The 18029-nt window shown below is 43.1% G+C and overlaps 1 protein-coding gene across 1 annotated transcript in view; it reads right to left on the bottom strand.

Annotated features, from left to right (window-relative positions):
- Positions 1–18029, bottom strand: part of PPP1R37 (protein phosphatase 1 regulatory subunit 37) — a 1040147-nt gene that overhangs the window by 664769 nt on the left and 357349 nt on the right. Inside the window, 1 exon segment of the mRNA XM_030217605.1 lies at positions 13597–13747. Coding sequence (XP_030073465.1) covers positions 13597–13747 — 151 coding nt within the window.

The following is an 18029-nucleotide window of genomic DNA, read 5'->3' as shown; positions in this document are numbered from 1 at the left end:
CTAATGCACCTAGAGGACCATTGGAAAGGGAAAGAGGATTGCAGAGTCTCTTGTAGCTCATCTGAACATTGTATAGGCATAATCTCAGACTTTTGCATATTAATTTTGAGACCCGCTACCTGGCCATACCCCTGGAGTATCTGCATCACAGCTAGCAACGAGCTCTCAGGCTGTGACAGCGTCCACAAGACATCATCTGCATAAAGCAGTAGCATTGTTTCATATCTCCCTATTCGAATGCCTTGTACTGTGGGGTCTGCACGAATCAGAATTGCTAGTGGCTCCATGGGGATAGGGCACAGCCCTGTCTAGTGCCTCTAAACAATTCAAAAGGTTCCGTAGTTGTGCTATTAATCTGCAGCTGACACATAGGCCGTTGGTAGAGCACTGCGACCCAACTAAAATATTGTCCCCTGATTCCAACTCTCTGTAGCAGTTCGAACAGAAAGGGCCACAGCACTCTATCAAACGCCTTTTCGGCATCCAATGACACAAAAACCGCAGGGTGTCCCATCTGTTTGATTCTATCCAGTAGATATTGTGCCCATCTAGTATTATCAAAGGTCTGCCTATTTGCTATAAACCTGGACTGGTCTTCGTGAACCAGGTGGGGCAGCACCTTCTGCAACCGAGCAGCCAATATGGTGGTCAAGATTTTATAATCAGTCCCTAACAGAGAAATTGGCCGATAAGAGCCACAACTCTGCGGATCTTTATGCGGTTTAAGTATTAGGACCACCTCCGCTAGGCGCCAGGATCGTGGGAGCCCGGAGGCAGCCTGAATAGCATTAAACACTCGGAGTAAAATTGGTGCTAATAGAGAGTTAAAACATTTATAGAATCGGTTGCTGTACCCATCTGTTCCCGGGGCCTTTCCATTAGGCAGACCCTTGATTGCTGAGGTCACCTCCTTCAATTCTATGGGTGCGGATAGCATCTCCTGATCTGTCCCCCTCAAGCTCGGTATATCTATGTTATTCAAGTAGGTCTGAAGAACTTCCTCATCCACCCCCCCCTTCTGGCCGATAAAGCCTCTGATAGTAGTCCACAAAGAGTCTCTTAACATCTGCCGGTTAATCCCAGGTCTGCCCATCTGCCGTCCTCACTCTACTAATGACATTTCTATTCCTCAGCTGTCGCAGCTTATATGCTAGTATTTTACTCGCTTTGTTATTGAATTCATAGTATTCCTGTTGCGTCCTCTGCATCTGCTCTTTAATAATCTTGAGGTCCAAATCTAAGAACTGCACTCTAGATCTATGCAGTTCCGCTTGCTGACTGGGCGTAGCCTGATTCTGTTTAGCCAACAGCTCTAGCTGTTGTATTATTTGCCTCAGAGCTTTCTCTTTTTCCCTGTGATCTTTCTGTAAAAAAGCTTGCAATGATATCATGGTCCCTCTGATCACCACCACTTTCCCATAAAATCTCCGGTGCTGTTCCCGGGATATCATTAAACTGCAAGAACTCCCTTATCTCTCCTGCAATTCTTTGAACAGTTTTAGGATCGTCTAACACTCTATCAGGGAACTGCCATCTCATATGCCTATCCTTCACAGGGAATCCCTGCAGAGTTAGAGAGAGAGGGGCATGATCCGACCAAGATCTTGTATGTATCTCTGAGGACTCTACCTGAAGGGTCACACCCGCACTTCCCATCCACATATCTATTCTCGAGTAGGAGTCATGCAGAGCAGAGAAGCACTTATAATCCCTTTCACCCCCATGCAGTACCCTCCAAATATCTACCAGACCCCATTGATTCAAGAATTGCAGCAGTTTATCCAGATCTAGCTGCGCATAACCAGCTATCCCTTTCAAATTATCTAAGGCAGGGTCCATTGTCAGATTGAAATCCCCGCCAAGCAAAAGCTCTCCCTGCACATGTCGTGAGAGTTGAGTGCTAAGCAAATCATAGAATTCTCCCTGTAAATGATTGGGGGCGTAGACATTAACTAATGTATAAGTATGATCCCCTAGGGTCACTACCACAATCACAAATCTGCCCCCAACCCGGGTCTTTCTTAACCTCCTGTATTTCCCAATTAAGCCCTTGTTTAAACAATATCCCCACTCCCGCTGTCTTTGCTGGCTGCCGATTGGACGCCAGGTACTGATGCGGGTATCTAGAATGCTGCAGCAAATGCTCATGTCGGGGTAGCAGATGTGTCTCCTGTATAAAGAAAACATCAGCATCTACCCGCAACGCCTCTCAGAACAGCCTCTTCCATTTTAAAGGGGAATTAAGACCTTGTGCGTTGAGAGATAAACAGATAAGCTCTGTCATGGTGGTTTATTGGAAACAACTCTAGTATTCTTCCCATGGGCCCAGCTCAGCCTACAGTGCCAGTGTGTATTGCTAGCTTCATCCTGAAAAAACCCATATCCCCTCTCCCATCCCTCCCCCCATCCCCTATTCTTATCCAACCAGTGGGTAAACTTTATCCCACCTCTAGAATTGGAGAACGGTGACTACCCACATGCCATTGAAGGCCCCCAACTTCCCCATATATTTGTATATAACCACATTATTATTGCCCCTACTTTTCCCGGTATACAAGCCAGTGAACATACAGACCACATCAAACAAATATGGAGTATCAATGCGCAAAACACAGCAATCAAGTTATATTAGTTTGTGATGATGGTAGCTGCTTTTCGGATTGCTGTTTGGTGAGGCGTCCCTTGCCTCTCGCCACTCGCGTCCAGCGTTGTCTCACCGGACGCGCGGTCGCTTCCACTCTGGGATGCTCCTCCAGGTCTCTCCGGGGCGCCTCTACCTCTGGCCATATTTCTTTTTTTTTTCATTTATAAAATTTTTTATTGATCAAACAAGTTTACAACATTCAAGAACCACAGGTTCTTTCAAAAATTCAACTTATAAATATACAAACATTTTTCCACACGCCTCTTTTCCCCCCCCCCCCTTGCCCCCTCCCCTCCCCTTCCCCCCCCCCCCCCCTTCTCTGTTTCTTTAGTTTATCCCACCCTCCTCATTAATCTTCTCTTCAACCAGAAAGAAAAAACTTTTCCAAATGTACCCATTCCTCTGCATTAGGGTTATATCGCCCCTTGCGTCTATCTGTCAACTTTTCCATAGCAGCCACCAATCTAAGTTTCTCTATCCACTCTGTCTTTGTGGGTCCCCTAGTTTGTTTCCATTTTAGTGCCACCATTGTCTTTGCAGCGGCCAGACCCATACGTAATATTCTGTTTTGCCATTTCTTCCGCCCTCTGTTTCCCCAACCTAGAAGACACCATTTTGGATCACGGGGAAACGCTATACCCACCATCTTAGTTAATGAATTTATTACTTCTTTCCAGAACACCTGTAAAACTGGGCATTCCCACCAAATATGAAAATAGGTGCCCTTCTCTTTCTCACACCTCCAACATGTGTCTGAGGCATTGGGAAACATTGCCTTTATTTTATCTGGCGTGTAATACCATCTACTCAATATTTTGTAAGCATTTTCTTTGATAAGAACACAAATGGATGCTCTCTTAACTTCCATACATATTTTCTGCCATTCTGCTTCTGTAAATTCGGTCTCGAGGTCTCGCTCCCATGCATACATAAATGGCAACTTTACAAATTCCCTTCCCTTGATATATTCGTAAAGTTTAGTGATCCCTTTCCCTCTCAGGTCTATATCCCCCCACAAATTTTCAAACTTTTCACTTTTAATTGGGCCCTCTTTCATCCCCTTCTCTTTTATAATATAATCTTTCACTTGAAGATATGCATACATGTCCGTCTCAGGTAAATCATATTCCCTTCTAAGGTCCGTAAAGTTTTTAATTGAACCATTGTCTAGGAAATCCTGGAATCTAATCAAGCCCTTTTGGAACCATGTGGAAAATATCCTACCGTCCCTCCCACCTGGAAATCCAGGTTCCTGGGTAATCCAAGCATAAGTAGATCTGTGCTGTGTTCCCCGTAACCTTTTCTTGAGCATTCCCCACAGCGTAAGTAGGTGTGAAACAAAAGGGTTTAATGCCATCTTCCTATAATTAACTTCTGGGGTAGAACCCCATAGAAGGGCATCAAGCCGCCCCCCCAGAACAAAAATCTGTTCCAGCCTTGTAATAGGCGACAGATCCACTTTGCTCCAAACACCAATTTGTTTCAATTGAGCTGCCCAGTAATACCAAAAAATATTTGGCATACCTCTCCCTCCTTGCTCCACTGCCCTCCATAGGGTCCTCCGGGAAAGTCTAGCTCGTTGCCCTCCCCACACAAACCCACCCAACTCTGCTTGTATCTTTTGAAGCTCCCCCTTTGGGACTGGGATTGGTAGGGTTTGGAACAAGAACAGCAATCTAGGTAAAATGTTCATCTTTATGGCTGCTATCCTGCCCCACCATGACAGCCAGCTCATCTTCCATCTATTTAGGTCCTTTCGTATTTCTCTGATCAGGGGAACATAGTTCAACACAAATAAGTCATCTAAGTTACAAGGAATCCAAATACCCAAGTATTTAAAACTAGTGGTTGCTACCCGGAATGCAAAATGTCTTCCCATTTGTTCTTTTTCATGTTCTGATATTGTTATTCCCATTATTTCAGATTTGTCAAAATTTACTTTGAATCCCGACAATGTTCCAAATGCATCTAATTCCCTCACAATTATAGGTAATGTCAGCAGTGGTACTCCCACATAAAACAAGATGTCATCTGCAAATAATGCTATTTTGTGATCCCTCCCCCCCATCCTAACCCCTTTAACATCCCTTAATTCTCTAATTCTTTGGGCCAGCGGCTCTATCGAGATCGCAAATAGTAGTGGGGACAAAGGGCACCCCTGCCTAGTTCCCCTTTGAATAGCAAATTGACTTGACCAGCCCCCATTTACCTTAATCTTCGCCACCGGAGTGGAGTATAGGCCTTTTACCCATCCCACGAAAACACTTCCCAATCCCATCTCCAGCATTACTTCCCACAAATACTCCCATTCAACCCGATCAAACGCTTTCTCAGCGTCGACCGTGAGGAGTGCGAGGGAGTCCCCCCTTTTCTGTGCCCCCCAGGTGAGATTTAGGGTGCGCCTAATGTTATCTGCTACCTGTCTTCGTGCTATGAAGCCTGATTGGTCCTCATGTATCAGGGTGGGAAGTATCTCCTTTAACCTCTCAGCCATAATTTTAGCTAAGATCTTAACATCTATATTGATAAGGGAGATTGGTCTGTAGGACCCGCACACTGTTGGATCTCGGCCAGGTTTTAAACAATACTGAAATCCCTGCTTCTCGCATACTAAGTGGCGGATTGCCCTCTACAAAGCAGGCATTCCCAATCCTCACCAATAACGGTCCTAACTCCTGTTGGAAAACTTTATAAAATTTTGCCGTGTACCCGTCTAGACCAGGTGATTTCCCTCCCTTTAGGCCTTTTATGACAGACAGTACTTCTTGTAAGTCAATCGGTGCTTCCAGAGCCTCCCTTTGCTCTGGTGTAATCCTCTGCAATTCTAAGTCCTGCAAATATTCTTGTAGTACCTCTTTCTGGTGCTCTTTTCCTTTAGTATACAATTTTGTATAGTATTTCACAAATTGTTCTCTAATGTCCTCATCCCTATAAAACATTGCATCTTTTGTTCCTTTTATTTTAACAATTGTGTTTTTTACCCTTTTCTCACGCAGCCTCCTAGCAAGCATGTTTCCCGCCCTATTGCTAAATTCAAAAAATCGCTGTTGCATCAAGCGTCTCTGAAATTCCATCTTTTTCATCTGTATAGTTTGCAGCTCTGATCTCCACTTAAGGAGTTCCTGTAACTGTTGTGTGCCCCCTTCCCGTTGGTGCCTGGCCTCATGCCTCACCAATTCTCTACGCACCTCCATTTCATGCTGTTCCCGTGTCCTTTTCTGATATGTTCCCTTTCGGATAAGATGTCCCCTGATTACCGCCTTTAAGGCATCCCATAAGGTCCCCTCCTTCACCTCCCCATTGTCATTGATTTCTAAATATTCTTTAATCGCTGTTCGAATCTCCTGACAATCCCCCTCCTGATCCAGTAATGTCTCATTAAGCCGCCAGACCCGTCCACTAACTCGGTGTCCCATGCCCCCCAATGAGATCCATACTGGGGCGTGGTCAGATGCATGTATACTTTCAATTTCTGCATTATTCACCACTCCCCATAGCTCCCTACTACACCCAATCGCATTAATCCTTGAATAAGAGTTTTGGGCATGTGAATAGTGAGTGAATGTTTTTTGGGCTGGATGGTGGAGTCGCCACACATCAATTAGATCTAATTCCCTCATCAATTTTAGTAGTAGGCGTCTACTATTCCCTCCCCCTCCCCTCCGTCCTTTGGAGTGATCCATTTCATCAACCGGGAAATTAAAGTCCCCCCCCCAAAATGACCTTGCCTTCTACAAAGTTCGTCAATTCTGCTCTAATATGTTCATAAAACTTTCCCTGACCTACATTAGGTGCATAAACATTATTAATGTGAGCGGACCACTATTAGTCTTCCCCTTAATTGCAATACATCTTCCTTCTCCATCTTTATAGATGGCCTCTTTAACAAATTGCAAGTGTTCTTTCACGTAAATGACCAAACCTCCTGTTTTACTCCCTCTGGGGTCAGCCAATGTAAAACCTTCTCCTATACCCTTATTCAGAATTAATGGTGTGTCCTGTGTCCTCACATGGGTTTCTTGCAACATAGCAATATCCCATTTCATTCTGCGCAATTCTCTAAAGATAATACTTCTCTTTTTTGGGCAGTTTAACCCATTTATATTCCAGGATCCCACTTTTAACCCCCCTCCCGCCCCCTCCCCCCCCTCCCCAGAGCCCCCCCTCCCCCCATTGGGCCTGTCCCGCAACTGGCTGCTACCCTCTCCAGCCAGTTTGCCCTTAAGGAAGTGAATCCCCCCCAGATCCGGGCCAAACAGCCTTTTAAGTAAAGACTTTCTCTAATCAGCACTCCCCCTCAGTTTTCCACTCTAAACATTTTCCCCTCATGCCAATGTCACAATTACTCCCCCCTTCCTTCCCCTTCCAGCTTTCCCTCTAACCAAAATTATGTCCTGAAAATCCGCACTCTATACTGTTCAGGTTCCATCTTCAGTCTCATGGTCCTGTCGCTCCGCACTCTGTGGAAGGCGCTCCCGCCGCCCCTGCACCTTCTGCCAGCCATTCTGCTCCTTTCTGCCTGGACTTCGTTGTTGCTGCTGCTGTGTCCCTGCCATCTCTTTCGGGAGGTCTGTACATCCCATTTCCCTCAGTACTTTCCAGGCCCCCACATGCGAGTGCAACCTCCGTGTGATATTGCCAGCTGTTATTTGTATTCCAAACGGGTGCAACCAGCGGTACCGCAGCCCTGCTTTCTGTAAATAAGTCGTGACTTCTTTAAAATCTCTCCGCCTTTGCAAAGTTTTTCGCGCCAAGTCCTGGAATACTGTAATTTTCCCTGTTTTCCACTCGACTACTCCCATGGCTCTCGCTTTCCGCCATATTGCCTCTTTAATTGGGAATTTGTGGAAACAAGCTATTATGTCTCTCGGTGTTCCACCTCTCTGCGGGCCTAAACTTCTATGTGCCCTTTCTATTTCCACAGTCTCCATTTCCACTGCCTCACCAGAGCTACTGCCTTGTTGGAACAGGAATGTGCAGAAATCTTTAACTGTTTGTACTGCGTCTTTAAATTGATCTTCCTCTGGTATTCCCTTAAAGCGCAGGTTGCATCGTCGTGTGCGATTTTCTAGGTCTTCCAATATTGCCTCCATCTCTTTTGTGGTTTGCTTCTCTGCTTTTAATGATTTCTGTAGTTTTGTCACCTCTTCCGTTAAGGCCTCCGCCTTTTCCTCCGTCTCTGCCAGCCTGTTCCCGATCTCCCGCATCTCTTCTCGCAGCTCCGAAACCGCAGTATGAATACTGCGTCTCGTCGTTACCAGCTCCGTTTTGAGTTCTTTGAACCAGCGTACAAAATCTTGCTTACTGATCTCAGTATCGCTAGTCACGTTCTCCTCGAGGTCTGGCTCCGAGTCATAGTCTTCAGCCGCCATCTTGGTCCCTCGTGTTACCGCCCGGGAACCTGCTGCTTTGCTCGCATTCGGGGTCTCAGACGCAAATTTAAATTTGGCCAATTTTTTCTTCGCTGCCATCGCTTCCGCGATTGATGTGTTTGAGGGGTTTTTCGCTTCGTTTTATCGGGGAAGCGCTGAGAATCGTCCCGGAATGGACGGAGCTCTGCAATTAGGCAGCCATCTCCAGGGGCTGACGTCACTTCCTCTCCTCTGGCCATATTTCACGCGCTTCCTCCGCGTTAGCAACCCGACTCCATTTTCCATCTTGATTGTACACCAAAGCAAATGGGTGCTGCCACCTGTAGAGTATTCCTTTATATCGTAAATATCTAGTAAAGTTCCTCAGCTCCGCTCGCCTTTTCAATGTGGCCGGGGCTAGATCTTGGTAAAATTCAATCGGGAAGGAATCCCAGTGCACCACTTCCATTTTCCGTGCCTTACGGAGTATCGCTTCTTTGACCCTGTAGTCCGAAAAACAGGCAATTATGTCCCGAGGCACATTAGCTTTCATCCGCGCAAACACTCTGTGCGCTCTGTCTAATTTGATCGTTGCGGGGTCCACTTCTTGCCCTTCTTCAGATAACAGCATGCTCGCGATTTGCTGTGTGACCCGCTCACAATTCAGATATTCTGCCTGCTCCGGGATGCCTCTAATACGGAGATTGGATCTCCTTCCCCTATTTTCCAGATCTTCAACTTTTTCACTCAAAGACCTGCACAGGGCCTGTTGCTCCTTCAATGTAGTTTCTACGAAGCTCAAGGCTTCCTGCTGACTCTCCACCTGGTCGTCGAGCTCCTCCACTCGTTGTCCCATCTCAGATATTTCGCCGCGAAGGTCTGCTACTAGGGTCGCGAAATCCTCTCGAACCCCTTTAATATCCGATCGAATCAACTCAAGCAGCGCCCAAAAGTCTTTCGCCGAGAGTTCCCCCTCCTCTGCAGTATCATCGGATGAGATGCCGCGTCCGATGCTAGCATTTTTCCCGCGCTCCTCTGCGAGCGCCATCTTGTCTGCTGTCTGTTGTGGCTGATAAGTAAAGTCTTTTAATGACTTGCGGGGTACCATAATCTCTTTTCCAGCCAGTATTCACAATGGGCAGTATTCACAATGGAGAAGGGTAGTTAGTGGGGTTCCTCAGGGGTCTGTGCTAGGACCGCTGCTTTTTAATATATTTATAAATGATTTAGAGATGGGAGTAACTAGCGAGGTAATTAAATTTGCTGATGACACAAAGTTATTCAAAGTCGTTAACTCACGACAGGATTGTGAAAAATTACAAGAGGACCTTACGAGACTGGGAGACTGGGCGGCTAAATGGCAGATGACGTTTAATGTGAGCAAGTGCAAGGTGATGCATGTGGGAAAAAAGAACCCGAATTATAGCTACGTCATGCAAGGTTCCACGTTAGGAGTTACGGACCAAGAAAGGGATCTGGGTGTCGTCATCGATAACACACTGAAACCTTCTGCTCAGTGTGCTACTGCGGCTAGGAAAGCGAATAGAATGTTGGGTATTATTAGGAAAGGTATGGAAAACAGGTGTGAGGATGTTATAATGCCGTTGTATCGCTCCATGGTGCGACCGCACCTTGAGTATTGTGTTCAATTCTGGTCGCCGCATCTCAAGAAGATATAGTAGAATTGGAAAAAGTGCAGCGAAGGGCGACTAAAATGATAGCGGGGATGGGACGACTTCCCTATGAAGAAAGACTAAGGAGGCTAGGGCTATACAGCTTGGAGAAGAGACAGCTGAGGGGAGACATGATAGAGGTATATAAAATAATGAGTGGAGTGGAACAGGTGGATGTGAAGCGTCTGTTCACGCTTTCCAAAATACTAGGACTAGGGGGCATGCGATTAAACTACAGTGTAGTAAATTTAAAACAAATCGGAGAAAATTTTTCTTCACCCAACGTGTAATTAAACTCTGGAATTCATTGCCGGAAAATGTGGTGAAGGCGGTTAGCTTAGCAGAGTTTAAAAAGGGGTTAGACGGTTTCCTAAAGGACAAGTCCATAAACCGCTACTAAATGGACTTGGAAAAATCCAAAATCCCAGGAATAACATGTATAGAATGTTTGTACGTTGGGAAGCTTGCCAGGTGCCCTTGGCCTGGATTGGCCGCTGTCGTGGACAAGATGCTGGGCTCGATGGACCCTTGGTCTTTTCCCAGTATGGCATTACTTATGTACTTATGTACATCACCGTGCTCCACAGTTCCTCCAGCACACGTAGGGTAAGTCTGCACTCTTTGAGGACGCTAAAATCGGCTATATATTATCGATCTTCGATGCTGGCGTGTGGAGCTGTTCTCTCACACCGCCATTGCTCAGCGTGACGTCACCGCTCTCCTGAGTGTCTACCTCTTTATCCTTCATTTTCCTCAGGGTCTCCATAGCTGTGTCCAAATAAATCTCTGGGCTTTTTTTTATGCTTACACTCTATTGCCAGGGGTAGGAATACAAATCGTTCTTCCTCTAATTCTTTAGATTTTCTCACAGATTCTGCTATCAAATGGCCTCTGATTGTGGCCTTAAGACCTTCTCACATTGCCCCAGGCATTACATCTAGCTCTTCATTAAAGCTCAAATAATCCACCAAATGCACTGCCACCTGGCAAACTCTCTCCTTATCCTTAAGTAAGCTATCATTTATCCTCCAATATCATTATCCTACCACGTTCTGAACATCCCTTAACCTAACCACGCAGGAGCATGCTCGGATCATCTGATAACCCCATCCCAGAAAAAGACCAACCAACTCATCCATGCTCTGTTACAACCATCCATGCTAGTAAGGACACATCCCAGCTGTCAGACAGAGTATGACCACTTACAAGATATCACCACTTATCCAGGACAGTTTTTTCTACCTTTCTCCTTTTATGGTTTACTATCTTGCGCAGGTAAGCTCATCCCTTTTTTCTAGGATGCCTATCATGTTTCATGTAGGTTCCTACTTCAGCAAAGCATTTATGGCTTCATATAGATTCCCTTCTATAAAATAATCCCATTTGCCCACATGATTCTTATTGACATTTGTTTTACATTGACCATGTTCCATTTATCCTTATTGCCACCCTATATCCATTCCTTTCCATCTTTTTACACCTTCCTCCCAACGCCCTATTCCTTCTGCACCCAATTCCTCTTATGTTCAATTTACTTATCCGTTAAACCCGTTAATTTTGTGTTCACTACAAACTGTATATTCTTTTTTACAAATTTGTAATTCTTTATATTGTTAAGCCGCATTGAGCCTGCCATGTGTGGGAAAGCGCGGGGTACAAATGTAATAAATAAATAAATAATCGGATTAAGTGGAAATCCTTCCTTTAAAGGTCTTTGAAGCTCTACCTCTCTGAAGCAGTCAGCTGTTCAGTATAAGCCCTGTATGTTCCTTTAAGATTTTTGCCTTGTTCTGATAGGAGGGCTTTAGAGGCATCCGTTTAAATAGCGGTCACCATTTTGTTTTCAATAGTCCTCTAAGAAAAAGAAATGGATGCAATAAAAGGTAAGCAGCTTGGGTAACTGTCTGTTCCATCACTGTTCCAAAGACTTTTGTCGCTCTCTAGCACTAATAATTTGTATCCTTTCATTTTCAGGGTACTTTAAGTGGCCGAGGATCAAGCTCCTTATGAAGCACTTGCGAAACAGGGGATCTCTGTAGAGTGCACCCAGTACCTTAAGCCACAGAGGAGATAAGTACCTTTTTGTAACACTACCTGTTGTTGGATTTCTTATGTAAAAATTTAAGCAAAAATTCTACAAAAAAGATTTATCCTTGGAGATGTTTTTCTGACTTATGAAGAAGCTCGCCAGGAGTTCAAATTTAAAAAAAATATATTTTCAAAAGTGAACACTGAGCAGCTAGGCATTCACTATTTCTATAAGTGAATGCTGAGCATCTGAAGTCTTTTCCTCCTGTATAATATATGCTTATACTTCAGAAAGATTTACTTGCTATTTGTAGTAGCTGAATTATATTCTTCAGCAAGTACCAGTTGTGATTTGCTTCTATTCAATAAGAAATTGCATATAGTTCAAACTCCTCTTATTGACCTGTAAGTGCATTCACTCTGCAGCTCCTCAGTACCTCTCCACACTCTCATCTCTCCCTACATTCCTCCCCGGGAACTCTGTTCACTGGGTAAATCTCTCTTATCTGCACCCTTCTCCTCCACTGCTAACTCCAGACTCCGTTCCTTTTATGTTGCTGCACCATATGCCTGGAACAGACTTCCTGAGCCGGTACGTCAAGCTCCATCTCTGGCCGTCTTCAAATCTAAGCTAAAAGCCCACCTTTTTGATGCTGCTTTTAACTCCTAACCCTTATTCACTTGTTCAGAACCCTTATTTTATCATCCTCACTTTAATATTCTCTCATCTCTTGTTTGTCTGTCCTAATTAGATTGTAAGCTTTGTCGAGCAGGGACTGTCTCTTCATGTTCAAGTGTACAGCGCTGCGTACGTCTAGTAGTGCTTTAGAAATGATAAGTAGTAGTAGTAGTAAATCTATACAGTCTCAACATCTCTCAAAATCACCACCTTTGGAGAATTCATATGTTGGTCTGATAAAACACATTGCAACCTACAAATCTAGTTTTCTATAGAACCAAACACACCTAGGCTTTAGAAAATGAAGTCAGTTATTTGCTGTCATTGAGATGATTTTGAGGATAAAAAATTCCTGCCCTCCTGAAAGGTGAAATTGGCCAGAAGAGCCAGCAGGATGCTGAGATAGTAACTAGCATGGGACATACCTTCTGACTACTCAGTAGACAGAATATGGCAGAAGGGAGCATCTTTGCTTAAGATCATTGCCCCTAGGGAAGTGGAGACGGGAGAAACGTATATTCAGCCTTAATCAAGGTCTGAGAGGTAGCAACAGTCACATACAGGAGACAGAGTTACAGCAAGGGTGGGGAAATAGAACAGTAAGGTGGACAGAGGGAATGAGAAAGGAGGGGGAAGGAGAGAGAAAGGGCTGGGAGGAGTGTATCATAAAACCAGATCTCTTTGTATAATGAGAAGAAAGTGAAGGCTGTGAAAAAGAGAGAGGAGAAGAGTGGGAGATCTTCCAGTAAATGTGGAGAGTAAGGGCACTAAAAGAAGGCAGAGAAATGCAGCTGTGTAGAGTAGGAAGGGCTATAATAGGTCAGGATGGGGCATGGAGGAGAGGAGTAAGAGGACTACAATGGGGAGGGGGGGATAGAAAGAGGAGGAGGAGAATGAGTTGTACAGGCTGTGGGATTGGAAATGTGTACTCATCAGGGAAGAAATGCAATCACCAGAAATTGTTGTTATGCTTCTCCTCCCTTTTCCTCCCAAATTGTTGGTGTGGGTGGGATTACATGGAAAGTCCTTTTTGAATCTCACCCCAGATTAACTCTTTGATTATAGAAGCCAAAATAGATAAAATTATCTGTTATAATTGGACAACAGCAAACATGACTCATTTATATTGGGCTTCAAAGCGAAAAACTCTCTCTCTCTCTAATACATAATTAAAGCTATTCTTCAAGGTATCTTTTACTGACCTGATTCTTTCATACTTACCCAGTAGCATAAGGGGTCGGCCTGACAGGCTAGCGTTTTCCAAATGTAGCACCACAAGGCTGCTACTGATACGTAGTGCGCGCGCAACAAATGGTGCTGAATGGTCTAGCAGAGGAGTGTTCCGAGCATCCAGGTACTGCAGGCAGTTTGTCTGCAACAAGGAAACAAATGCCTTGGGTAAAAGATGCCCAATTTCACTGTGCAAGTTGGGGGGGGGGGGTAATTTCATAATAGGAAGCCTATAAAAATTCTTCAAAACATGTTTGTGTTATAAAGATGTGCTCTGAGGAATATATTTATTTATTTGTTTGTTTTTGTTAAGGCAGATGCAACTGTGCCCCTGCTGTACCTAAAATGTACTCTCAGGAATGTCTAAGCTTATAGCATGTAAAAAGAGACACCATCATACAATGCACCTTTTTTTTTTTACATGCAACTATTTCCTGCAATTTTATAAGCCATAATCTGTGTGTAAATCATGCTTTGCACACAGAAAATGATCTGCAGGTTTGTTATATCTGATCAGGAGGGATAGAGCTAGCAGAAAATGGAGAAGAGCAACTCTCTGTCAAAAACAATATTAAAGCAGCTAAGAGAGAAGTGCTACCTATCTAATGCTGCTGTATGGTGACACCCCATTTCCACCTGAATCCAGAAAGATTACTAAAGGGATGCTGGAGGGATAAACCCTTGGACCATCCATGTTGGTGATGTCATCATCTGCACCAATGGATGCTTTAAGAGGCCAGACCCACTGAGGAAAAAAGAGAGATTAAATCAAAGTGACAGTCTACCTACTGTTGCTGCACAGGTGAGGTCCTATTTCCACCTAGTCCTTGAGGTCCTTCTATGAAGATATCTGAGTAATGGACCCTTATATCGCCCCTGCTAGCAACATTATCCATTTGTGTCAGCTGGTGCTTTAAGAGGCAGGCCTGGCTACAACACATATCCGCAGGTATTTGGCTGCATGTGTATGCTCAGTAGGGTATGCATAAAAGGGAATGCCTCTTTGGTGTCCCTTTGGTGCCACTGCCAGAATGGGTAAGAGAAAGTTTAAGATACATTTATCAACTCCTGAGAATTCAGGTATGGTGAAAAGGCCCATGGACCAGCATGTTCTGGTCCTTCAAAGTGAAGAACATATAGACTAAAAAGTGTAGTTGGGAGAGGTTTCCATGCCTCATGAGGATTCCCTTAGCCCAAATCTCTTACCCCACCTTCCCTACCCTATAGAAATTGTCTTGGGCTCACAGGATGGAATTCCTCAAGAGACAGAATGCACCCCAGTCCCCAAAGTGCAGCCCAGGGTAGCAGAGTGTGGGACTGTGTCTTTGATTCATATCTTGAAAACTCCTACTCGGACTGAATTCTTGGTTTAAAGCTTTCTGTTTCAATTATCTGCATTCTCTAGTGTAGTAGTGGATAAATTGGAGGCCTATGAGCAAAAATTTGAAAAGTTTGGGAACTAGTGCACCCAACCTTGAATGGTAGGAACTCTGCAAGCTCTTTGTTCCCTGTTAAGCTGGAGTTGGCTGAAAATAGATCAAGAATGAACAATTAATTTTTGAATTTTCCCATGATTATTTAGTAATTCTGTCACAGAAAGCAACAAAAGTGTTTTTTTGAAGTTTTTTTATTTGTCTCTTGAAAAAGAAAATATTTCCAAGTTTTGCTATTATTCCTCAAATAAGAACATGAAAATCAGCCATGAGAGACTCCAGATGAGATAGCATCCTCAGATAGTCTTGAGTTAACAGCTTTTTGGGATTATTCATCAGATGCAGTCTCTTTTTATTTATTTATTTTATCTTTATTTATAAATTTCAAATTATACATTCACATAATATAAATGTCTGAAAATCTAAGAAATGCATTATGGAAAATTACTCTTTTCCTCTGAATTCAAAAACATAGAAATTTTATCATAACTTAGTCCACATTCTGCTTCGGTCAAGACACAAAGAAATTAAAAAAGAAAGAAAATAACATCTAAATATAATCAGCTGAGAGGGGGACGCACAGAGTCGAACCAGCGGTTTTAGCTCCCTGTTGGTGCATTCAAGCTTAATTCACCACCGCTTCCCTTGGCAATGATAAATTGACACATTTTATCTGGATCAAAGAATACATAATTAATTCTATTCAAGGAAACTAAGCATCTACATGCGAACTTCAGTATGAAAGTTCCTCCCAGAGCGAGAATTCGTGGCTTTCAGATGCAGTCTCTTCTTAGGTTAATCTGCTGATGGCTGTTTTTTTTCCCCTCAGGGAATCTGGTAAGATGCCGGTTAAAACATATTTTTGGGTCAAGGATGATAATTTATGTAGTCAGTGAGCATATCTTTTCCCTGATGTCTCCAGACTCACTCAAGAGTTACAGTTCTTAATTTGGGAACATCTTTCATTTTAAGATTTCCATGCAAGTTTTGGGTTTACTTTTAACTTTTTATTTAAAACAAGCAAAACAATATTATATGGTTCTCAGTGGTTTCTTCAGTGCACCACTGAAGAACACTGGTACTTGGTACAAAACAACTTCTATATGGATCAATTAAAACCTCCTCCTATCCCTACACTTCTCTTCCCATTCTACCCTGGGGTGTATATTAAAGAACCTTTGTCTAGTACCATGTACAGAATGACACGGGGATGGAGACCCATGGTAAACCGCCGCAGCAGGAAAAAAATTGGCACATTTACCTCAGGTGTGGCAGGAAAACTTTTTACCACCCCACGGGAATGGTAAAAAGCTTGATCCTGAAGAAGAAAAAAAAACCAAAACCCATGGTTACTGCTACTGCAGATCCGGTATCTCTCTTCTTTCCTCCCTCCCTCCCTCCCCCCCTACAGTAGCTCTACCTTATGCAGCTGACAGCAATCGCCACAGGTCTGCTCCGGTAACTTCCCTCTGCCAGGATTTGCCTTCTGACGCAACATCCTGCAAAAGACATAGCTATGTGGAAAACAAACCAGCAGATCAGTATAATATCCAAAAGACTTTATTGAAGATACCTTATATGAAACAATTGCCCTCATCATAATTCATCTGAAATTTCAAGTTCGGATCTAAAGTATTAAGCCAGTTGTAAAAACTATTTAAATCCTGTAGTATCCCATTCCATATTTAAAAAAATGTCATCTATGTAGCGTTTCCATAGTAAAATATTAGACATGAAATTATTATGAGTAAGAAATTTTTCTTCGAAATTGCTCACATATAAATTTGCAATAGATGGTGCGAAAGTCACGCCCATAGCGGTGCCCTTAATTTGCTGATAAAACTTACCATTAAAAGCAAAATAATTTTTTGTTAATGCAATGACAGCAATTGTTTCATATACGGTATCTTCAATAAAGACTTTTGGATATTATACTGATCTGCTGGTTTGTTTTCCATGTTGGATTTTGCAGATCGTCTGCCTTGTTGTTTTCTGGGACCCTCATTGTTGGGCATTTTTGAACCCGTTTTAGCGGGAATCATGTCTTTCTCCCCATGGAAAGATGTTTTAAGTTTTAATGATGAATGTTTACAAAGTATGTTGCCGGCTGATCCATTCTTCAAGGAGCCAGAGGTTTTGGATGATTATCTCAAACATTGGGAAGAAGCTGTCAAACTTAGCAAGCGTTGCAAAAGAGTTGAACTACATGGATCATCTCTACTTGTAGATATAAAAGGATCCCGAGGGGTCTAAGAATGAACAAGTCATCTACTATGTTTTCTGAGGACCAAGCTTTTATGTTACAATGGGAAGCAATTTTAAATAAATGTTCCTTAGATTTAATGATTTTATTGATTAAAACATGTACGGAAAGAGAACAAAAAACGAAAGAAGAATTAGATAAGGAATTAACTTTTTTAAAAGATAATGATGCCTGTTTTGATATACTATATGAGGATTTTTTAAAAAGTAGTGAACAGTTCGAAAGAGATTTGAGACTGATTAAGTTTGAAAAATTTAGAAGGGATGATGAGGACTACAAAAATAAGAATGTATATCCGTGGCATAGAAATAATAACCAAAGGAAACAAAGTAATTATAAGAGAGTAAATCAGACAACTAGGGTACAATATTCCACTGGTACACAGAATACACGTATTGCTTATGGTCAAAACAAGGGCATAGTTAAAGTTGATAATAGGAGGAGTGATGCAGTCCTCATACTTACAGAGAGAGGAAGAGACCAAGGAGTGATCCTGATGAGGTCTTTGACCCATCAGCATCACTATACTGATTCTGTTCAATATATTTGTGAGTGACCTTGCCGAAGGGTTAGAAGGTAAAGTTTGCCTATTTGCAGATGATACTAAAGATCTGTAACAGAGTGGACACCCCGGAGGGAGTGGAAAACATGAAAAAGGACCTACGGAAGCTAGAACAATGGTCTAAGGTCTGACAATTAAAATTCAATGCCAAGAAATGCAAAGTGAT

This window comes from Microcaecilia unicolor, chromosome 11 (assembly GCF_901765095.1).
Source record: "Microcaecilia unicolor chromosome 11, aMicUni1.1, whole genome shotgun sequence".
NCBI classification, from domain to species: Eukaryota; Metazoa; Chordata; class Amphibia; order Gymnophiona; family Siphonopidae; genus Microcaecilia; species Microcaecilia unicolor.
Note: the sequence above shows the minus strand (reverse complement) of the source record. Positions and strands in the feature narration are given on the sequence as shown.